A 24,290-nucleotide genomic window follows, 5' to 3' on the forward strand; every position below is an offset into this window, starting at 1 on the left:
GGTACTCGCAGATCCTTGGGGCCGGAGCTCTCCTCCTCCTCTCTTCCTCTTTTCTCTCTCCCTCTATCTCACTCTCTCCTCCGGTACTTTCTCATCTCCCGAAGCGACCACATTGTTCGTGCGCGGACCCACAATCTTGCCGCGTGATTCCTCTCACAAAGTAGCGACAGATCCGACTTTATGTGAAGGCCGGCCTGGTGGCTCTACGATCGCGGTTAACCAAATTGTTCGTCACCGCCCGATGTCACCGTGGCCGGGATGTCATCGGTTACGGCGGCAGAAAAGAAAAAGAGAAACAGCGGGGATCGCGGGTTTCCCACCTGATGGAATAGTTGAAGCGACAACCGCTGATTTCTAAGCCGCGTCACGACCTTGCGCGCCGAAATTCCTCGGCGGGTTTCCGTCTCGTTCGCTCGCGTTCCGCCGCGGAGTCTAGCGGAGGCTGCGAGCGTGCCCCGAGCCTCCTCTCCATCTGTTTTCTCTCGAGGGCATCTCTCACGACGGCAGGTAGTAGCGAGTCCGGGCTCTCCTCCTGTGGCGGTACGCGATTCCGCGAAACCGCCGGATAGAGCAAAACCGGACGTCGCTGGTCGGCCTAAAGAGAGAAGGAAAGAATGAGAGATAAGAGGGGGAAAGAAGAGAGGAGATGAAAGGGAGAGAAAGAGAGAAAAGGAGCGAGCAGAGGATCTCGTCATCGCGAAGTGACGCTCCGTAAATGATTGAGAGCGCCGCTCGTTGTGTTTCTTGTGCCATAAAGCAAGCGAGAGCGATCTCGCGGCCATCATTCGGCCCCGAGAGAGGAGAGAAGCGGAGAGCCGGCCATAGACAGGCATAAGACAGAGAAAGTCAAGGAGACGGAGAAACGGCGCGGCATCGGTACGAAGGGCAGGACGGGCCAGCGAGAGGGGCGTGTGAGCGGGAGGGAGGATGCAGGGCCCTGACTGCGTCCATTCAGCAGGCACCTGCCACGTTAAATTCAGCGGGGCCCGGGTCGGTCGGCCGGGCGGGCGGGCGGGCGGGTGTATGTGAGGCCCCACTCTCTACCGGGTCGGCTCGGGACACGAACAGAGCGAGAGGAGTTCGAACGCGCAGGGTGGAAGAATACGTGAACGAGTATGGTAGATAAAGGGCTGAGGGGGAGAAGTTCGAATCTACGGTCGTGGTAATATTGCAGAGAGGGACAGAGAGAGAAAAAAGAAGAGGGGCCTCATGTAGCGTAGATACGTCTCTCTTATATCACTGCGCTCTCGCGCGTTGTTCTCCTAACCGTAGCAGCGGCCCAACGGAAGAAAAAAGGGAAGATATCACGCCGATAGCATAACCCCTCTCAGCCCCTCTCTTTCTTGCTCTCTTGTTTCTCTCTTCTGTTACGTTGGCCCCTTATAGGGCTCCATCGTGCTCGTTACTCGAACGCTCTCCCTTCTTCTTCGGGGTCCATGAAGCCTCTCGTCTCCTTTAGCTTCTCGCTCTCTCGTCTTCTCTCTCTTTCTCTCTCTCGTCCTCTGGCTACATCGATCCCTTCTACATCGCCCTTTCTCTCTACCTCTCTCTTCCCCTGGAGTTGCAGGCATGCGAACCAACTGTACCTTGCAACTGTTATCTAGGCAACGACCTTGCCGCCTCTCTTTCTCCCTCTTTCTCTCCTCATCACTCTCTCGCTCTGTCTCTCTTTCTTGCCCTCTCGCGGCCGTGTCGAGGTCCGACTCCACGACCGGACCGCGCTGTTCGTACTTACTTTACGTATATACAGCGGCGCGAGGCGCAAGTTCATCGGTCCGCTCGGAAAATCATTGACCTTGCTGCAGATCTAGCCGGTGGATGATCCCTCCCCTTCCCCGATGCCCATTTACGCCGACCACCCGTTACGTGGAAACGGAAACGGCCGCGAGAGCTTCTGCTACTACGTCGGTTCATCCGCGGTGTTTCGCGAGTTGAGCATCCAAGATGCACGCGCCATTCGAACCAATGTCTCACGGTTGGACAACCATCCTTCGCGCCGAAAGACTCACCTCAACTTCGCGGCGGAATTTGTCGTTACAAAAGAGCAGGGTAGAAATCCGTAGAATAGCCGTTCTGTATAATGTACGAAAGCAATATATTGTTAGAAGCCCTCAGAAGGTAGCGCATGCTAAATCAATGATTATCTACGTCCTGAGAAACCCTCTTCGACCTTATACTTAGTCCCCCGAAAAAGGGACCTTCTTCACGATAATTCGGCCAAAATAGGCGACTCACCCTTAGAATCTTGCGATAATTCAGCCCGAATGGGCGATCCACCACCTTCGACGGACAACCGTGATAAATCTTCGGAGGAGAATAAAACGTTACGAGCGCATTCACGTGCGGTGACCGTCGGAACGGAATCCCCTCGCGCGTCGCTAAGTTAAGCGCTCTCGGCCCGCGCGAGATACATCGTCATTAGGTGTTCTGAAAGGTAACCTGCCCGTAAAGGTCGGATTCCGTCGGTTCCCCGATCATAAATATCAAACACGACGTCGCACCGCGGATCGCCTTCGTGCCGTAACGTTATATCGATGCATCTTCCGGGAAATCACAGCCGCTATGCGGCTACGGCGGGGATCATTAGCGCGACTCCGCGGGTCTCGCGTTGCGCGGCGTGTGCACACATCTGCGTGGAAATGCATTCCGCGCTCGAGGAGTTCACGAGCCGCCTTCGACGTTGTATACACAGCTCCCATTAGTGCCCGAACATTCACTAGATCTGGACTTACCAGATATTTTGGACTGTCCTTTTCTACACCTGGGAATTAATCATGAATCTTTTCTCCAAGTATAAATTCGTGAAAAATCTAACTTTAAAGATACATGTTCACTTTTCACGAGTTTACATTGGAGGAAAAGATTACCTCCAAGTACTGCAAGATTATTCACTTTACTTAATTTTATACCAGGCAAAAAGATTACATGATTGCTACCTATGATCAAGCCTTCACGTGAAAAGACTCACGATTGATGCTCTACATTCATCATGACTGTCGAGTAGTCAGCGACGATATTCCAACACAGCTGTGAGAGTTTCACAACTTGACATCTTACTTTTTGCTAATATCCAGGTTTTTTCAATATTTCTGTTCACTGAACTATACAATTTCCTTGCTGATTATGTGTAACGGAACGGACAAAACATTATCTTGTGCGAATCAAACGTCAAGTTGGACTCCCAGTTGCCCGAGTCGAAATTGTAGCTTTACTTTAAATCTGAATTTTCTAACACCTGTTCTGAGGGATCAGTGTACGTGTAGAAACTTTGAGTAGACTTGGAGAAAGTAGAGTGATAGTCGAGTCGAATTCGAGTGCCTTATAGAGTAAGTTCTCCACTCCGAATTGTCGAGTGAATATTTTCATTATCGAAATCAGAGTGAATCTAATGTACAAAAATTATTAAATTAAAAGGCTCTAAGATGTTCAATCAAAAATAAAAATGTTAAGAAAGGACCTATGAGAGTTAGGTGCAACAAGGAAGTGCACAAATTTATTTAAATTACAGAGTTACGTATCATATTATTAACAAAATTTACGATCTTGTTAATAACATAATACGTAACTTTGCAATTTGAATAAATTTGTGCACTTCCTTCTTGCACCTAGCTCTCATAGGCCCTTTCTTAGCATTTTTATTTTTGATTGTGAATCTAATATATTCCACTATTCCATGTAGGAACAAATTTATTCTAATCACTTGAAACATTTATCGTATAAACGAAAAATTCACTCTAAGTTTCAGTCAAAAATATTCACTATCGTGATATCGAGTGGCGGTAATGTTTTTCTTTTGAGTGAATTTTCACTAATTTTGAGTGGGATTTCGCTCCAAGAAATTTCGAGAGGTGAAGGCTGCAGCGCGAAGTTACATAGAAGCAAATGGACAGAGTGGATAGATACGCTCGTCGTCGATTCACGGACAGTCGAGGATCTTAATTGGCGTAGAATTGAAACGTTAGAACGATTTATGCCGCGCGGACTAATTCGCAAATGGAGTCCAGAAGAAATAATAGTCGTCGGATTGAATAAATCGCGAGATTGTATCGGGGCAGTGGCCGCGCGCGCGCGGTAGTTGGAACGCGCGCAATAAATGGGGTAGGAGAGCGGACAAATATTCGCCCGCGGGATTATCAATTTACCTCGTAAATATCGACGTAACGCGAACAGATGTCGGGAATACGCGGGAACGAATTTGAATTATGCGAGCCAATCAATGACAGAAGTCGGGAAATAATCTGCGGGTGTAGAATATAAATCGCGCGACGCGCCATCACACGCACACACACATACACATCTGCACGTGCACAGAGGCGGCACGGTAGTTCGAATGCGCGATAAGTGGGATAGGAGTACGCCGCGTATTCACCTCTGAGGGATCTATTTATCTCGCAAATATCGATCGCCGGACACGATAATACGACGGCCACGGTGTATGTGTGCGCGCGAGAAGGAGAAAGAGAGAAAGAGGCGGTCGTCGGCCGCGCGAACGCGATCTCCGAGGACGAACGCCGACGGGAAATAAAACGGGGGAAAAAACGAAGCCGCGACCGCAATGGGAGACGACGACGACATCGACTAAGTCGCGAAATTGGATAAGAGCGCCCGGATGGCGCGGTAGGACTTCGCTCGTGTCGTTCGAGGAAACCTCACACACACGCGCGTAATCTCATGATCATTCGACTCGACCCGACGTGTCATAAGCGGCGAAACAATATCTGCCAACGGTCATCAGTGTGTCGAGCGCGAAGCTGGAAGAAATACCGGCTTCACGGCGATAGAAGACGAATCGTCCACGGACGAAAATAACGATTGTAAAAGCATGTATGCACGGAGAAAATATTGTAGTGAATATTACAAGAAGATTCTTGTAATGTTGAGTTCTGCAGCGAAATTACTACCCGAACAACATAATGTCTAAAATCGGGACATAAGACGTCTTAAAGATCATCTTTAAGATGTCTTTCAGACGATTTACGTATAAATGTCTTTAAGGCGTCTTAAAGATTATCTTTAAGACGTCTTATGTCCCGATTTTAGACATTATGTTGTCATTATGTTATCTGAGTATATATTTGTTCAAAGGTGTTAGGCACGTTTGATTTTTCATTGCAAAATTATTGTAATCGCGTGATGTTCGTTATCATGAATGTTTTTTTGTATTTTGTATCAGGTACATTTTCGAACTTACTGTTTCTATAATAATTCGTGTTGCACGAAGAGGTTTTTATAGTAAATATTAGGATTTTGTAACCGAGGAACAGAATTGATATTCTATAAAAAAATTCATTATTCTCTTATTTCACGTGTGCTATTTATATTTTAGGAACTGAAATGTATATGTTATAAAGCACTGAAATGTTTCTGGCGAAATTTACTGTGTCTCTTGACAATATATATATAGACTTTACTGACAGTAGTCCTGGACTACTGAAAACACTGTAAAATTGAAGAGAATTTATGTGAAAAAAGCACTATATAACATTCCCTCCGCGTACATTTATATTCTAAGCTTTACAATAGACATCGTAGACGTATAACTGTTACTACGATATTGTCTCCATATATGTTTAGTTTATTTAAAACATAATTTTTAATTATAAACATGAATCTTTGTATAATTAAAGCAAGGGCGACGGAATACACTTGGACGAAAAGGTCGGATTACCCGAGACCCTCGAATGTTGCAAATTGAAAGAGTAATTCGTAACCGATAGCGCGGGATAATGAACTCACAGAGTAATCAACGTGCGGCAACGTGAGCGAACGTCATTCCGGAGATTCTCACTGTGAGCGAGCGCAACGATGAGAACGACGATAATGATGTCAATGGCATCGTGCCGATAATATCGTAGTCGCCGCTAATAAGCGACTTCCTCAAACCGCGAGCTTCTCTCTGTTTTCATGCAAATCACGCGGCCATAAACGTGGCGCATGACGGCCCGAGAAAACTTAAATACAGCCCGTATAGGCGAGCGCGCACTGCGGCTCGCGGAGTCCATGCATCATTTTCACCTTATAATCGCGAGAGAAGTGAGCGTCCCGCCGATTATATCGACTTGTCGTTTAATTCCTCGGCCGGATGATTAATTTACCGGGCACACGGGCGCCGGTTGATATTAATCACCGCCGACAAAGCCGTCGAAGACGACGCCGTTGTCCGCAGATTCAGACGCGCGAGGAGGAGCGACGTGATCTTAGTGATCATTTCAATGCTCTCTCGATGGTAACAACCGGCCATACTTATGCAAGAACGATCCAACTCGCAGAATTATATTTTCCGTATAAATAAATAATGATTTTTACGTTTTTATTTTGTACTAATGAATAGTAGTATTTTAAGTATAAAATTAATAAAAACACAATTTTCATTTTTTCTATTAGTTGCGCCATTTTTTACTATTTGCGTTTTTTCACCTACTTTTTAAGAATTATGCTCGTCAACGAGTATCTTTAAAAGGAAGAAAATTGATCACGCTTGACTCGTTGAACGATTGCGAAGAACCTCAGAGCTATCTGTACTTTTTAAATCGTATATCAAATTCATCTTCATTTTTCACGAAACATAGTCCATGTAGGACTAGATCGTTCTTACACGACTAATTATTCTCCGCGTATTTTTATCCGACGCGAGCCATATATAGCACGCTCTATAGAACATTCCCTTCTCGATTGATGTTTTGTGCCATTATTATATATATATTGGCATTTCACAATGAGCGTTTAAGTAGTCGATGCGTCGACGCGTGACTGAAGGCAAATATATCGAAGTTTATTGAACACGCGTTGAAAGAGTCGCGGAATCGAACGTTCGCGATCGCTTTTGCGGGATCCGCGCGGAAGATCGCGAAGTATCTTCGCGAACACTTTACACTCCTCCTATTTACCGTGATTCTGCTCATTACGCGAGTCATCACACGCGCGAGGGAGCGAGCGCGAATATTGGCGCGGCGATGCGCTTTCCGCCGTGAGCGGCAAGCTGGACGTCCGGAATGCGAGCGGAACCCGTTTCTATGAGTCAAGCCCGACTATTGACAACAGAGAGAAAGAGAACAAGGGAGGGAGGGAGAGAGAGAGAGAGAGGGAGAGCGCGAGATAGGCCGCGGGTGAACGAGAGAAAGAGAGCTGCCCGCGGCCCACGATAGCCGATCTTGTGGTTCTGGATCGTAGCACGCGATCCGATGTATCGTGCAACAGCGGCGTTGGAGAAAGAGAGAATGAGAGATAGAGAGGAATGGTAGGGAAGAGAGAGACCGGGGCAGGGGGAGGAGAGAGAGAGAGGAGGAATTTGCGGGATCGAATCGTGTTACGCCGCGAAGATCGGCTTCGATCGGGGCGCAAGGCAGCGTGACGAGATGCACGTAGGATCGCATTTAACGTGTAATTGGTTCACGGACGATGAATAACGCGGATTTTGTACAGAAGGGCAAAGAGACTCTATTACGGGACTGGGAACGCGCGCGCGCACGCGCACGAGCTCTCCTAGCTTCCGTGAGCTGCCGAGCTGCGGAATGCAGACCCGAGTTCGATCGATTTTCGACTAGTCTGTATCGTTGCGGTTGCAATAACCACGGAAACTTGATCGCGATCATTTGAGACGCTATAAATCCATGTCCATGTTACGACGGCAATCTTGTAATCTCTCTACGTACAACGTCGAGTTAACTCTCTGCGTGCAATCGTATTTTTTCGGACGTGCAGTACAATCTGGGTCTGTCGGAGTCGAACAACTTTGAACTATATTGAGAAGAAAACTATTCGAAAAGGAAAAAGATACTCGTTCGATAGGTATATAAATTTTTTCACTTAAATAGAATAAGCAATTGCTTTGATGAAAAGCTAAGGGGTTTCAGGGAAATTCATATTTTTTTATTAAAAAAAATATATATCAGTACAAGTAAATGTGTGTTATTAGTTCCTATCGAATAAATATCTTTTATTCTTTGAAACATAAAACATTTTTTCTCACCGTATCTTTGTTGAAAATCAATTTTTTAGATATTTTTTTCCTAAAGATAAGCCTCAGCTATAAGATAGTAACGCGACCAAATCAAAATCTGCAGACTTTTGAAATGGACCATTTATGAAAGTTGGTGCATTGCGAAAGAATACTTTTTTGTCTGTGGGATATAAAGTTTATTTCTGTGAATAACACAAACCCAACATTGGACACAGAGAATTAAAGCTCTACTATCACTCATTCTTTTTATCATTAATAATAATCCGCGGGTTCTAGCGTTTGAACCTCTCCGGTTCTCGATTCGCGGGATTATTCGTTCTACGAGGGGATCTGGCGAAGATCACGTGCAAGAGATCGCGGTGCCCAATAAACGCGCGACTTCCAACGGGTCCCGTAATACGATCGGCGCGCGCTCGTAAATTTCTCGATTGGAAAATAACGTCGATTTATCGGCGCGAATGACCGAAACGCGACGCAAGTCGAGCATCGCGAGGGGGAAGGCTGTAAACGGAAGTAACGGTACCGTGCGGCGAGAGATACACGAGAGCGTGTGATTCCATCGCGCTTCCGAGCCAAACGGGTGGTGAGACCGATACGCGAGACTCCGAGCCGCGATAATTAATGAGCCGAGCGATCGAGGCGCTCGCAAAAAGCCCGATAATAACCAGAAGTCACTTAGATACGAATATATTTCTACGCGACCAGACGAGAAACACGAGTTCCTCACGCAGTCGTAGCGGTGCGATCGCAATCGAGTTCATCGATCCATAATGACAGTCTTCGTGGCTCACACAGCGGTTGTTTCATCAAACACGTATATCTACCGTGCATTTAATTGGCTGGAAATTTCCTTCTCGGTAGTTGAACCTGGAAAATCGACATTGTGAGCGCGCGTGCGACATTCGAAAACGCCCTTCCAGTTGAGTGAAGATCGTTTACTCTGAAATATATAATCCTACTTTTAGCGGGATTCTCTTACATTATGGCCCCGAGAAGATTCTGCTAGATTCAAGAGGAAAGTATTCTTAAAGTTGAAAAAATGTCATCTTTTACAACACAAGTCTTGTTCTTGATAGAAATTCCTTATGATAAGAGAGCATTCTGCTTCAAATAATCGTATTCCTCTTGATTCTTAATAAGAAAATGTGTTTGAGTAGTACTTAGTGGATAGTTTACCTTCATTAAAAGAGGAGTACTCTTTCGGTGAGAGTTTCCACTTAGGATTGCGGAAAGTAGCACTTTGCAGTTAGAAATCCTCCGTTGCGTGTTAGAATACTTAACCTTCTAGAAGAATTCTCTTCAGGCCGCATTTAAGAGAATTCCGCTAAGAATACGATTTTTTTTTTTCGAGTGTTTGTAACGTTCGCTCGCGTCTCCCATTCGATCACTCGTAGCTCGGCGACTATTCTTGCCACGCGGCGTTGCAATTAAGCGAGATTCCTCTCGGGAGACTCGCCGACAGATTTACGATCGCAACGGAAGAAGTGGAAAGGGTTTCGGGTGACGCTATATGCGCGTTCCGTTAGATAAGCCCCAGGTAGGCGTGTTTGCCGCAGATATGCGCGAGCTCGCGTGACCCGCTCGTGTCGAGTGAGAGGAAACGTATGAACAACGAGCCCTCAGGAGAGAGAGAGGCTGTACGCGGTCATAGAAAGTGATAATAATGCGAGCATACAGTAATGAAGTATCGCCGCGATCGTCTCGCTCGCGCAGGACGACCGCCGCCGTTGGGTCGCCTCCAGTGGCTCGATACACCTGGGGATCGTGTAAAAATCGAATTAATTATACGACGCTCGCACGACGGTCGTAACTTTTTGCTGTTAATAACGGCGACCGTGGTATAACGCGTTATTAACGATAGAAAATTATCGAAACTCGACGATTTAATAGTCTACGAAGAATTTTACGATCTTGTAGGAAATTCTTCAGGAGAAGAAGAAGAGAGAGAGAGAAAGAAAGATTCTTCTTTTTTCTCAAGGAGTATCATAGGAAATTAATTTTAATTATCTTGGGAAGAGGTTTAATTTTAATGGATCAATTATTCATTAGTTGAGGCAGATAATATTAATTCAAAGATACTTGTCCCGTTAAGGCTATATTTCCGTTTTATTGAATGATTTATCATCGACTTGTATGTGTGTTGGAGTACGTAACGCGAATAGATCCGTTAATATGAACATTTAATATCCTTTGATTAAAGTAAAAATATTTAACTCTGGACATTCTTATTATTTTGGCATTTATATATATATAAATCCAAATATCTGACATTTCAATATAGAAAAGAGGTCTGTTCTTTTTAGCTTAACTGTCTGGCGCAATAAGTTAGAATGAAACAAGATATATTTGTCTTCGACAGACCAAAATAATGAGTGTGTCCATTAGTGCGTTTACTTTACTTCCGGCAGCTGAGCTTCATCAACTACAGAAAAAGCCGACGACGCGAGTGCGAATTCGCGGAGTTCGTCGTCGCGATTGTGTTTCGCGCTCGGAGAGACGCCGAGACCGGATCGCCCAGTTTTCCCTCGCGCTTATCTCGCGCGGCCGGCAATTTGTCTCGGGATTCTTCACGTCGCGATCAGATACGTGCACGCGTCCCACCGTGGCACGGTGCGGTACGGTGCAGTGCGGTGCGGTGCATGCGCCAACGAGTCGCACGGCGACTTTTCCGCGAGCGAGTGAGCGAACGAGCGTGTTCGCCGAGCGCTAAAGGTCATCGTCTGCCCGCTAAGTGTTACGCGAACTACCGCGCGCGCGATCTTTCTAATTACGCCGTTCTCGGCCACGCGGCTTTTAACCCCGCCGGTGCGCTTCGTCCCCTGCTCTGCCGCGCATTTACGGCGAGAGGTCACGACACGGCCAATTCTTCTCGTCTCTCGCGCGTGCGAGCACTGAATCGTGCGATTAAGCGTATAAACAAGAGGGCGCGCAGCTCGCAGCTATCAGATTCGTGCGTAATGTTAAAAAATAAGCAACACGCGCGATAATGGACGCAAACGTAAAATACTCCGACATTTATTTATTTGCGTGATATCTCCAGCTCCAGTAAACACACATACTCTCTTTCTCTCTCTCTCTCTCTCTCTTTTGCTCTCTTTGTAATTAGTATACAAATAAATTAATGTACCAACTCGGCCAATAGAAGCCAGTCGCAGGGGTTTAATTCGCGTGATTAATCATTATTCTTCCAAAATGAAGGATTGATCATGCAAACTACATTCCGCGACTGGACTCTTACTATTGGAGCCATATTTCTAAGGTTTGTTTTCTGCCGCGAAATATGATATAATAATCGCGTTGTCTGATCGCCAAGAGATCTCGGCGCGATATCCAACGGCGCGTCGCGCGTTCCCGCGCAATCTGATCGGATCGAAGTCGCGGAGGATCTTTCCCTGCGTCTTCAATCTCCGAGGCTCTCCACGTCTTTCCGCGTGCGCGACGTAACACGACACGAGCGTGTTAACGCGGGCGAATCGCAAGCATCGCGCTGAAACGCGAAAGCGGTTACGAGAGCCGAGATATAAACTATTTACACGTTCCGCTCGAAATAACACGTTCCCCGGCTGACTCGTCGCCTCCTTCTCGAGGCCACGTTCCTCGCGCGTTTCAAATGCGATTCGGCGAACGCCAATGCGGAATATACCGACGGAAGCATCTTTCCTCGTGATCCTCCAGTTTAATCACGTGGCGACCTCACGTGCGAAAATCTGCGAGAGAAGTCGGCCCGTTTCTTCCGTTTGGCCGCCGGATAGGAAGGATAGGTTGTTGTATCCCGTATCTGTCGTTCGTTTTTTAGCCGGACGGACTATTCCGACGGTCCATTAATTATTTCCTGACCTGTTCCAGAGGCACCGCCGGCACCATCTCGGAAGCCATGCTGGCTGACGAGCTCGCACGCACCCGGCGAGGAGACGATGGTAGAAAGCCGAGCTTGCAACCGCCTTAACGCTCGCACGCACGATCGATCGATCGATCGAACGAACGAAGGAACGAGCGATCGAACGTCCGCATTGTCGTCGTTTGGAAGAGGAAGAGAGACGGCGAAGAAGGAGGAACAGGGAGAGTGCGGGCCGGGGCCCTCCTCGCAGGCCTGATCATGTCGCGGAACACCATTCCTGCCTTTGATCTTGAGACTCTTCGACGCGCCTCTCACACTACGTAGCAGCGGCTCCCAGCGGCTCCGTCCGTCCGTCTGTCCGTCCCAAGGTGTGCCTCGTCGGCGCATAGTTCCGCGTTGCGAGCCCGATATGTGAGCCGCCGGCTCCATGTGGACGCCGTCGCCATGGTGGAACTAGTGTGCAGCAATTCGTTGAGCCCGGGAACAACGTAGCCTTGGTTCACGCGCGAACGCCTTTCCACGGCCGAGACCAACCGTGGCTGATCACATACGATTGAGAAGAGAGAGAGAGAGAGAGAGAGAGAGAGAGAGAGAGAGCCGCTCGCGACGAATGACGTGCCTTGCCGCGGACTCGAAGAAGACCCCAGTGCGACGTCGACACAGTGAATTCGATGCTCGACAACGAATCCGAATATATTTTGTCACGTGAAATTTTTAAGTGCGCGAGCAAAGAGAGCGAAGAAAGGTGATGCGCGTCTCGGTACGATGAGACCGGGGTCGAAGTCGACGTTTCACCACACTCGCGAGTACGGAAGCTCGAGTTTCGCTTAACTGTGACGTCGGGTCAGCGCGGCGTGATGAGAAGAGAGGTGACAGCGAAGTCTCGATGAATATCGCGAATCTAGCTCGACGACGGACGTCGGTATAGACGGCGAGATTGTGAACGAGTCGCACGTGGTGCTATGACACGACAGACTCAGCGCGACTCGGTACTTGCTTCCGTCGCGAGGCCGCCATGTGAGGATCAGCGCGTCGAGACGCTAGAGAAGAGGCCTCACCCCGCGTGACACCAGCGTAATGCTGAAGCACATCCTGACGGGGCAGCCGTCGTCAACGGGCTCCAGGCATCATCACAATGATTATCAGACGAGCTCGGGCTCGTTGCACGGTGGCGGGCACCATCATCACCATCACTTGCACAACAACTCCCTGCATCAGGACCAGCAGCCGCAGCCGCAGCAGCCGCAGTCGCAGTCGCAGCATCACCACCATTACACTGGGAATAGCGGGACACGCAGCAGTGGCAGCAATGGTGGACATCGTAACAACGGCGCCGACGTGTACGACTCCGTGGTGCAGAGGTCAACGACGGCGTCGAACGCGCACGGTCAGTCGGCTACGACACCGTCGTCGACGCACCGGCATCCCCTCAACCACTCCCAACTGAGCGTCAACAACCTGTCGCAACGGTTGAATCACTCGCACGCGCTCAATCTGTCGACCCTGTCGACCTCCAAGCACTCGGTCAATAGCGTCAGTCCGATCGCCGGCGGCAACGGCAACAACAATAACAACAACAATCATCATAACAACAACAACAACGTCTCGGTGAGTCAGCTGGGGCACACGCTGATCTCGCAGACGACGTTGCATCAGGACAGACCGAAGGCGAACGGCGGTTTCGATATATCCAGGCTGTCGCGGCTGCCAAGTCAAACCACCCCTTCGCCAGCACCTGCGGCCGCACCTGTTGTAGCGGGCCAAGTGGCCGGTGGGCCGACGGTGATACCTTTGAACGCCTCTTGGTCGTCGTCTCTGTCCCGCAATCATCGCGGTCAAGAGGCCGGTGTGAAGGAGATACTCACGAGCCTTGGCTTGCTGTGCCTGGTGTCCCTGCTGTTGGCCCTGCTTTCGGTCATCTTCCTGCTGAAGATTTCGCCGCTCACGGCCATGTCCAACAGCCTCATCAGTCCGGAGGAGTTCGTGATCGTATACGAGGTCACGTTGGCGCTGTGCGCCCTCGCCCTGTCGCTGAACCTCTGCTGCCTGCTGGTCTGCGCCATACAGTTCCTCTTCGCCGTGAAGCTCGTCAAGACGTCGTACCAGGGTCACCGGTAAGTCACTTTATTCCCTCTCCTCGATGTACTTATTCGACAAACGCTCCTCTACCAAAACTTGAGTTGCATCAGCGCAATTTAATTTCAATAATCTTACAATTGCTGCGATTTCATTCTTTCAGTTATCAAATAAAGCGCATGGAAGTCCAATTGAAAAGCGATCTCGACAATTTTTCTTCTTTTCATTTTATCGCGACTCTCCGAAAGGGAGGATTCTCCTCTTCTCAACGGAATGAGCGAGCCTCTCACGAAAGTGACACGCCCGAGCAATGAAAGATTCTTTAGACCTTAATAGGGTCTTAAGAAGATTCCGCCTGTTGACGGGCTTATCGCGGAACGGCGGCCGATGACTAATGAACGAAATGAAAAGGGCAGGCGCGCACACGGGTAGGACCGGCCAGGGGACGCGCGATGCGCTTGTTTGTGCGCGCGCTTTGACACGCTGGAATCCAGTTCGATTATTTTTCAGCTCTAATGGGGGCCCGCCGCGAATCGAGATCCGCAATTAATTAGCGCGGCAAGAAGGCGATATTCCCCGGCCGATTCGGCACGATCGGCGCGCAATAAGGCCTCGCCACCACCGCCGTCGTGACCTCCGGACTCGCGCGCGGACCACAACGCGACGTTACGAAATCATTTAAGGGCCGGCTCACACCTACCGTGCACATGTTGTGATTTTATATATCACGAAGTTAAGACTTTTGTCCATCATCCGTACCTCCGAAGATCATTTTTAATGTCGAAAAAATTTATTTTCAAACAACGTGGGCGCAAAGATAGTGCAAAGGATATTGAAAAAGTTAATGTTCTTCACGACGGAACCTTTTCATCGAACGGTGATTATTTCAGATGTCTGTGTAAATGTTACGGTAATTAATAACGAGCTAATAGACTAATGTCCATTTATCCGTTTCATGTCTTATGTTTTTACTGTTGTACACTGAGAGAAAACATTCCTAACAAATAGAAAATATTTCTTTGGTGGGTGCACTAATGACATGTTTATTTAAATCAAAATTCTTCCGTCTAAACAGAAAAAAAATTGTTTTCATAAAAAATTGAGGTTTTCTTAAATTTTTCTAGTCTTCAACTTAAATATATACCTTCTTATTTAAAAACTATTTCACATTAGTGCAAGCAAATGTTATTCACTAAACAAATATTTATTATTTCTTATATATATTTTTTCTATTAGTGTAGAGTTTGAGATTATTTTAGATTCGCTCTTTTTTCCTTCTTTTAAACAGAACTTTGACAGCTTATCTTGAACTTCGGGCCGGTGTACGTCGGCCTTTAAGGAACGACGTACTCGTTGAACGTCGACGTGCTTTTATCGGATGTATTGCGCTGCGTCGCGCGGAAAATTTCGATTCGCGGAATTCCACTCGCGTGCTGAATCGGGCTGCTTCGTAATCCTGATCCCAATTGAAACACATAACATAAACGATCGACGCGGCTTTCAGTAACGCCGACATCGTAGCTAATAACCGCGCGGTCAGCGAGGACAGGAAAACGCCCGAGGCCCTTTTCGCTGCCCGAGACATTATTTCTCGACCTTCGAATCGAAAATTATGCAAACGCGCGTCCTTGCACGAGCCGGAGAACACGGCGACGATATCGCGGTGGTTTCAATCATTGACCCGAGTCGAAGTTTCGATCTGAACTTTCTAACATCTGAAGGATCAACCCGAGTCGAAATTTTAGTCCTGTTTTCGACCTGAGCCTTCTAACATCCATATATTTTGAAGGATCAATGTATGTTTGATACACATAGAAACTGAAATCTTCCTTAACTGCTCCAAATGGTAGAAAACAAAATGCCACTTGTTCTAAAGAAGATCTCTCTTGACAAATATATTAGTAGGTGAAATAGAATCAAATCCGAGTCGAAATTTTGTTATATATTAAACCTTGAATCCAGTAAAGACTAAGTTAGACAAGTGAATTTAATTCTGATACAATTTACTCCTACTTTGACCTTGATGATGTCCGAAATTTCCTTTTTCATTTTCTTTAGCGTCAAAATAGGTTGTATTATAAGCTTTAGAATGTCAAAATAAATGTTGAATGAAATAGTGAGGCTGAAAGTAATATTAAAATTTCAAGTCGGGTTAAATAGAATAGGTTAAATAGAATTAAAAGAGACTGATGTAGGACTTTAGTGTATCGGAATAAATGAAATATTGAGACCAAAAGTAAGTTAAAAATCTCGATTCGGAAGCATCTTCGAGCTGTTAAAGACGACTGGACGTCGACGATTAGCACGGCACGGTCGCGCGAATTGTAAGATAAGACACGCACTCGAGCGTCATAAAAGCATACATATTCCAAGTCCGGCATTCAATCAATCTAAGTCTAAATTGCATACGCGCGCACCAAAGTGCCGGTTGCTTAAGCACTCGGGCGGGGAAACACGAGGTTTCCACCGATCGTGGTCGCAAAAAGAAGAAGAAAAAGAAGCAGTAGCTCAAAACTTCAGCCTCTCGACGGACTGCGAACCCTCGCGCGATACGCGCAAGTGCGACTAGATAATTACACAGGAAGCGATGAGACTCTCGCGTATAGTGATGGTAGGATACCTAATGGGGTACCGTGGCGCTCGTACGAGGAGAGCTCTTCCCGCGGAATCGGAGGAAGCGATTTGTGCGGATCGCGGCCTCCTCTGCTCCCGCAGAGGAGGGCGTTCTCTCCTGTTCTCCACCTCGTGCGATCTCACGTCGCCGCCGCCGCCGCCGTCGTCGTCGTCGTCGTCGTCGTCGATGCCGTTGCCGCACCTACGACGTCCGCAATCAAGATCACCCTCGCGCGCCGCGATGGGATGTGTTTCCCAGTCAACCATGCGTGCATGCGCCCGTGCTCGTCGTACTCGAATATACCGCTGGATCTCGTATCCAGCACAAGAGAGGGGCGAGAGGGAGATCAGTGCTCCGAGACACACGATATATCAGCGTGTCTTATACACCCGGCCGTGCGTTTCTTCTCACGGCGAGAGTGTGCGCGGCCGCGAAACGCAAAAATACGCGCGCGCGCGCGCGCGTTGTTACGTGCACACGCACGAATTGCACGCAACCGTATGCATACACGCACGCACATACGCACGCACGCACGCACGCACACCCGCGTGCGTCCGGTCCGAGTAGAATCGGAGCGAGACGCAGGTGCGTAGATCACGATGTCGCGCTGCCACCCCGAAATTACCCTCGTTAAAAGACGCGCGATGCGATCGCTCGGCTGCCTCACGAAGCGTGACTTCTTTTTCCGGGGCACGATATTGGGCGGTCCGAGTATATTACGGCTGTGTACCGGGCGCGGGACTTCTGGTGCTGAAGAGACTTCGCGAAGGAGGGTGAGGAGTATGAAACATGTGAGACTCGAAACTGCGAAGCAGGCGACTTTTGTTCCTTTTTCTTCTTCTTCTTCTTCTTCTTCTTCTTCTTCTTCTTCTTCTTCTTCAAGGAGAAGACTAAGATCCGTATTAATAGTCGTTACATGAAACTTATCTCAGGTGAGATACTCAGATTTGAATTTAGAGTTACAGGCTATTTTTTTTCTAAAATTAAGCGAAATATGAGATGTTTGTTTTCTCTGTCGAGACAAATTTCAGATTGCGAATATTTATATCTTTCTCTTTTTAAAAAAGGGATTCAGACCTCATTCTTTATAAAGAAGAATGCTTATGGTAGTATGATACATGTTATTAAAGTATCTCTTGTATTCCCTCATGATTATGCTATGTGATAAGAGAGATTGGTATGCCGAGGATGAGTGAATTCGCAAGCTGAAATTTCACACGAATCTGTCAGGAGAGACGAGGCGCTCTCGTTAAAGCATACGTCTGCTATAATCACGCGGGTCCTTGAAACGAACTCCGCATTTCTTCGCGCGAACGCGAGCCCGGACATTCTCTTGTTTCGTGTATCTTATCGCGCGGAAATAGCGGATACGCCGCATTTTATCCTCTTCTGCCATCATCGACCGAATCACTCGACCCTGAGCCCTCCTCCACTTTCCAGCCTCTTACGAGGTTTTCATTTCTGGACTGTATTTGGGGAGAGAGGTTGCGTGCGACGTGGGGCGGCCATAAAAGCCAAAAGTTTTAAAGGAGATCTCAGCCATCTAAGAAATTCCTCGAATACTCTGAAAAGACTTACGCGCCGCGCAGACGTGAATAGTTTGTCCTGAAAAGGGGAACCTGTTTTAATTGAGTCTCCCCTCTCTCTCTCGTGGAGGAACAGCATTATTTTTAGCTGTTTGACTTCTTTATCAGGACAGTGTTCTAGTTATAGAAATGATTATGTCAATCTTCACACGCTCGATTTCCGTCTGTTTTTTTCTCCTATTTGCTAAACGTTCGGAAAGGATTTCCGCGAGCATTGCGATGAAACCGTACGTTCACCTACATTCGAAAACCATGCTTGATTATTCTTTCATGAATCTAGGCACAGGTCGGACTATAGGGTTTCGTGATAGCACAGGTTAAAAATAGCGTGCGATCGATCGTTGCGCTTATCAGCTGGCACGGAATATCGTTTAGAAAGGAGCCGTTAACCCGTCACCTACATTCAGGTTGTTATGCATTCAAGCGTTGTCGTTGTCGTCGTCGTAATCTTATCGTACCCTTCCGTACCCTGGTCTGTCATTCTCACGGGACGGGGAAAGCCGCGCGGCGGCTATATCTTCGTCACGCTCCTGTCGATGCGTGACGTCGACTTTCGCGGGAATGTTTCAAAGCCTACCGCGAGAGCTAATTCGCCGCTAATTGCGAGACGACGTTCCCAAAGCGCGTCGTAAATCCGCGCGTTTTTCCGCCGAGTCGTTTTTGGCGACGACGCGCGATTCCTCGCGAGGAGATAATACCGGCCCGCGAGACTGCATTGTTACGAGTCCTCGCTCTCCCTTCGTCCTCTTTCTCCTCTTGCTCCCGCAGTCGTGCGTGCGGACGTGTCTCGAAAGCGCAACGTTAATGACAGGTTGCGAACTCGTCGGCCTCATTGTCACCGAGGGTTGCTCCCTCAAGCCCGAATCGGACTGTAGGATATCTGAGTCTTGTTTCACGACTCTGACGTCTACTTAATAGTGGTTACTCGAAACTTGTGAGATACTCGGGCTTGTATTAATAGTCATTACTTGATACTTGTCTCAAGTGAGATATTAAAATTTGAATTCGGAGTTAAATGAGTTTTTTAGTTGAAATGAGATATAAATGTCACATATATCGTAATTTCACTGAAAAACTTGCATCAAACTTCAAATGAAAAGTTGAGTATCTTATATAAGACAAATTTCAGATGATGACTATCAATACGAGCTGCAGATCTGAATTTATAGTTAGATTTAAGATTTTTAATTTGAATCATTTAACATATGCGACATTACACTTGTATTCACTATTTGACTAAAAAACTCACATCTTACTCCAAATTCGAAACTGAGGTCCATATTAATAGATGTCACTTGAAACTTGTTTCACTTATTTAAAATAGATCTAAATTTCGAGCTGGATCCTCCACTAAATTGGAGATTCTCAATCATATAATACACGTGACGTTACACTTCTATTCATGATTTAACTGAAAAAAATTACGTTTAACTCTAAATTCGAGTCTCAGTATCTCATCTAAGATGAGTCGTAAGCAAGGATTATTGATACGGTTCTGAGGTGCTTCTCAAAGTTCCTCAATGAATACTCTCGAAAGAACGAAATCGAATTGTCGCGCGCGTGCGCGATCGACTTCTCTATTTTTCAGTTTTTATCTTTGCCGGGGACATAGTTTTGAGAGCTGACACGACACTTTAGAGTAAAATTCTTGTAACAACGAACGGTTTTCGCGGCTTAAGCGGAGTAATAAAATTCCCCCCCATGCATCAAATACGGTACACGCGATGTCGGACGTGTTAACACATGTTTGTCCCTCGAAAATCTCGTTCGATTCGGGCTTTACGAGCGGAGGAGGCGACACGCCTCCGCGTGCCTCCTCGAGGATGAAGAAAGCGAGGGACGAACGGAGTGTCCGAATGACAGACGACGACTCGGTTTCTAAGTGTTGCCTCATTATTGTCAACGGATAAGGAATCTCGATAAGGAAGCACCTCTCTCGTCGAGAGGCGCGACGTATACGAGTGAGGTGGGGAACGTCGGGTTTATATGCGCCGATAAGTCGTGCCGTTTCTTCGCGGTGAAATGTGAAAGGGAACGAGCCGGGTAAAGGGAGCCGTGGAGCGAATCTACGCGCTCCGAGTAGAACTCCGGCTGCTGCCGGCGCGTCCGAGAGAAAGTGTATCCAATTATACTCGAATACTGCCGTTTATTACGAAGCAAATGTCAAGAGCGACGAATTCAATTTTAGCCCGGGAGAAGAACGGCCGAGTCACACGCGCATCCGTACAACAACACACCCATATACACGCACAAATTACGGAGCTCGCTTCTCGGCTCGGCTTCTTATCCGTAAGTAGCCTCCTCTCGAGAGCCATCGAGAGCCGTGTAAAACCAATAAAATTCGTCGGCCGTATTCGAAATTAGGAATGTCGGTGGTCCCCTATCCCGTCAGTCACCGCGTAAGTGCGTCAGTTACGAAAGAGAGTGGAAGAGGAGATGAAGAAGAACTGAAAATCTGCGTACATACGATATCGGAATACGAATGGTGGACGGGCGGTTTTACTCCTCCTTTCGGAGTCCTTCACCCGGTGGGAATCCGTTGAACGCGACGACGACGACGACGACGACGACGACGACGACGACGACGGAGACGGAAACGACGACGATGTCTTCCTCGCGCATTCCTCGCCCGCAACGTTTGCGCGCTTCGCCGATGGCGCGGCGTTCTCCTTCCCCTCCCCATCTCTCTCCCTCTCTCTCTCTCTCTCTCTCTCTCTCTCTCACACACTCTCTCTCTCTCGCTCTCCCGGGGTCTCGTGCGAGAGGAACGGCCGCTCGGGAAATCTTATCTGCGTCGATAAAAACGTCGCTCATATACGTATCTGCTGTGTCTCGTTATTCGACTCCACTCTCTGGTCTCTCTCTTTTTTACGCGTCGCTCCGGTTCCCTCAATTCTGTCGCGGGCGTCTGGCTTATGTCCCGTCACAAGCCCCGTGTCTCTGACGGCCGTCTCGACGGCTCAACGTCAGCGGGTTCGACGTTAGCCGCCAGCGGTTATTCGGTCTCTCCTCGAGTACTACTTGGCATTCCACGCCCTCGGATCTCTGGATCCCGTCTCGTTGTCGTCATCGTCGTGCCTCACCAGCCCTCCTCATACTCGGGAGATATCCTCGGGTTTAGGTGTGCGTGAGACGCGGCGAGGCGAGGCGAGGTGAGGCGAGGCGAGAAATAAATTCGGCGGAGAAAGAAGTTCGCGCGCGAGCGTACACGGAACGTATGCGAGAGAAACGAGAGATAGTAAGTCCAGAATCATCGGTCCTGACGTATTTATCAGGCCATTGCGCGTTGCCAGACGTCCCTTTACGCCGACGATTTCCAGGTAATTTTCGGAGCAGCCGGACACTCGCGCGGGATGAAAAAATCAGCTTCTCCCTTTTGCTCCGTCAATATTTCGCGAAAAGAGGGAGAGCACCTATTTGCATAATCTCGTTTTGATAAAACGTCGGGAATTCCAAGGCGCAGGGAAGGTGCGGGACCTCGAGAACGCTGTTCTTCCACGTGTCCTCGGTTCAGCTCCGCGTAGAGATCCTCGCGTGATTCTCCGCGCTCCTTGTAAGTTTCTTTAAGGGGAAAAAAAATGAATTTTGAATTTACGCTCTTCCGCATCGCGGACACGGTTTCCTCTCTCCCTCTCCCTTCCTCGCCGAAATACCGGTAGGCGCATACACCTCGTGTCCTTCTCGTCTTCAAACACTCCACGAGACGCGTGTTGTTCATCCGTAACACCTCGGCAAAACCACGAGCGGCGATTGTTTGCACCGCCCAGCGTAGTGGAAATACCGCGTTCTCGGTACACATGATTTAATTAATGCGCCACAATCCCGGACAGAGGATGGTCCTGTCGCGAGCCAAGTGCTCTCGGTTGCGTTGTTTTAACGGACCTTACTCGTCGTGCTCGCGGGAGTACCTCGCGAGACGTACCTGTGGAGGTATCTAACAATTCTCACAATAAGAGTGTCGCAAATATTCCAATCCCGAATTTAGTTTGCCCAAACCCCACGCTTTAATCAACAAAGTGGCCTGACGGTATTTGAAAAAATGAAATCGCAAAAATGCAGGAAATATCAATCGGGGAAAAGAAAGTACAATATTTAAAATGTGATCAATTTCATCGTTCAACAACCGATCCATTAGCGGCGGTCAGTCGCCGTCGTCATCATCATCATCATCATCATCATCATCATCATCGTTGTCGTCGCCGCCGCCGCCGACGTCGTCGTCGTCACTCGTGTAAGCAACGTGTGCTCACCTTCTCCCGATCGCAAGAGGGAAGGGAGGAGGCGGTGAGGGAGCGAACACGAAGGAAGATCGGCGCGTATCACGGCGAGTGGCGGCGGCGATCGGTCACGCTGTCGCTTGGTGTCGTAAAACCGACAGTGCCGGGGTACACGGGAGATAGCGCCGGTGCCGGGGCGCGCGAACAGGTGCGACAGGACGGACAGCGGTGGCCGTAACGGTTGTCGCCCCGGCACAAAGCCGCGGCGCGGCGAGGGCACCCTCGATTTCAGGGGCCCGCCGCGGGCCCCCGTCATTATAAGGTCCCTTCTTCCCGGTACCGGGCCGGTGCCGCAGCGTGGCGTGGCGTGGCGCGCAGGAGATAGGAAATTCCGGACGCGTTCGGACGCCTCCGGTGGACCTTTTCCCCCCTCGTTTTTTTTTTTCTTCTTTTCCTTTCTTTTTCCGACCGCGACACGAATTACGGACACCTGTCGACCGAGGGGGATGAGGAAGAGGGCAGAAAAGAGAAGGAAAGAAGGGAGACTGCGAGGCAAAGACGCGTATGATCCATCATCCGCGGCGGAGCCGTGTGATCAGCGTATGATCCATCATCCGGTAACCGCTCGCGCGGTTCATCCACGACCGCGGACATGCCGATGCGCGAAGCTATGCGGATGCGAGTGGTCGATGATCCATTGCGCGCGCGGTCGTTTGGGATTTGTAATAGGAAACGCATAAGAGAGTGTGAAAGAGAGAAAGAGAAAGGCGAGGAAGAAGAACCGTCACGGCTCCTTTGGCCGAGCACGGAAATCTACGTCGCGACCTCGCTCGCGGAAATCGGAATAGCGGCGCAGTTATAGTGCTCTTTTACAGACGCGCTGCGTCCAACTGTTTGACTTCCACCGGAAACGCCTAGAGCGGCTGCAACAGCCGCGATGCGCGGCTTCGCTCGCCATCCTCGTCGTCTCGCCGTCCTCCTCCTCCTCCTCGGCGAACCGTATAAAAACAACGAGGAAGGGCCCGGCCGCGGTGGAATAACACAACGACGTGGAAGCGCGTGTGTGCCAGGGCCTCGATTGGGTATTACGCTCTCGTAGGCTGTCCTCCTCGTCGTAACCGTTTCGCAACGGAATACACACTCTCGCGTTCGCGCCTCTCTTCCTGTAACGGCGAGCCTCGTTCGCGCACGTGTACACACGTGCACGCACACAGGTGCTCGCGTGGCTCTCGAAGGGAGAGAGAAAGGTACAAGAAGATGATTGTCCCACGGGGAACGAACGGCTCGCCGTCGCCGCCACTTCCGCGAGAAACTAGACTGACGCGCGTAGGTTCAGCGGGAATGATTCCTCAAGATCTCACGACGAAGGGTTCTGGAAGGTGTGTGACCTTTGACGAAACGCGAAAGATCCCTCGCACCCATATCGCACCCTTTCATTTGTTTCATTGCGCGTTTTCTGCATATTGGCTACGCGGAGAGAATGTTATAGCAAACATTCCTGTCTTCCGCAGCTTATATATATATATATATATATATATATATATATATATATATATATATATATATATATCGACAATAGCGATAATATATATCAGAGTTGTAATATATCTAGATACATGTATCTTTTTGCAATATCTAGATACTTTTTGTGTATTTATATCTGTGTCTAGTTATATTTTTTATTTCAAAATCTGTATTTATGTATCTAGTTCCATTTTATCTCGTATCTATGTCTAAATTTATCATTTTAGGGTGCGTTCAGATTCCTCATCCGGATGCACTCTATTACTAGAAACACTATAGTATGTGACATATACTATAGCACTTCTAGTAATAGAATACACCCGAGTGGGGAATCTGAATGCAGCCTTAGATACAGATACGAAAAAAATGCAATTTTGGTGATTTTATATATAATTGTTACTTTTTCACAAGAAACAAAGTTGTTTCCATAGTGTAAGAATCTAACGTGATGCATATAAGATCTCAATTGAAATAT

At 48.2% G+C, this 24,290-nt stretch overlaps 1 protein-coding gene across 1 annotated transcript in view; it reads left to right on the forward strand.

The window, feature by feature from the left end:
• The window catches only part of LOC116842831, a 44,261-nt gene that overhangs the window by 6,149 nt on the left and 13,822 nt on the right, over positions 1-24,290 (forward strand). The window contains exon 2 of the mRNA XM_032812568.1: positions 11,807-13,912. Coding sequence (XP_032668459.1) covers positions 12,876-13,912 — 1,037 coding nt within the window. The 5' untranslated portion in view covers positions 11,807-12,875. The remainder of the gene's footprint in view (positions 1-11,806; positions 13,913-24,290) is intronic.

Source organism: Odontomachus brunneus, unplaced genomic scaffold (genome assembly GCF_010583005.1).
Source record: "Odontomachus brunneus isolate Ranch 3 - 2012 unplaced genomic scaffold, Obru_v1 Obru_scaffold_027, whole genome shotgun sequence".
Lineage (NCBI taxonomy): Eukaryota > Metazoa > Arthropoda > Insecta > Hymenoptera > Formicidae > Odontomachus > Odontomachus brunneus.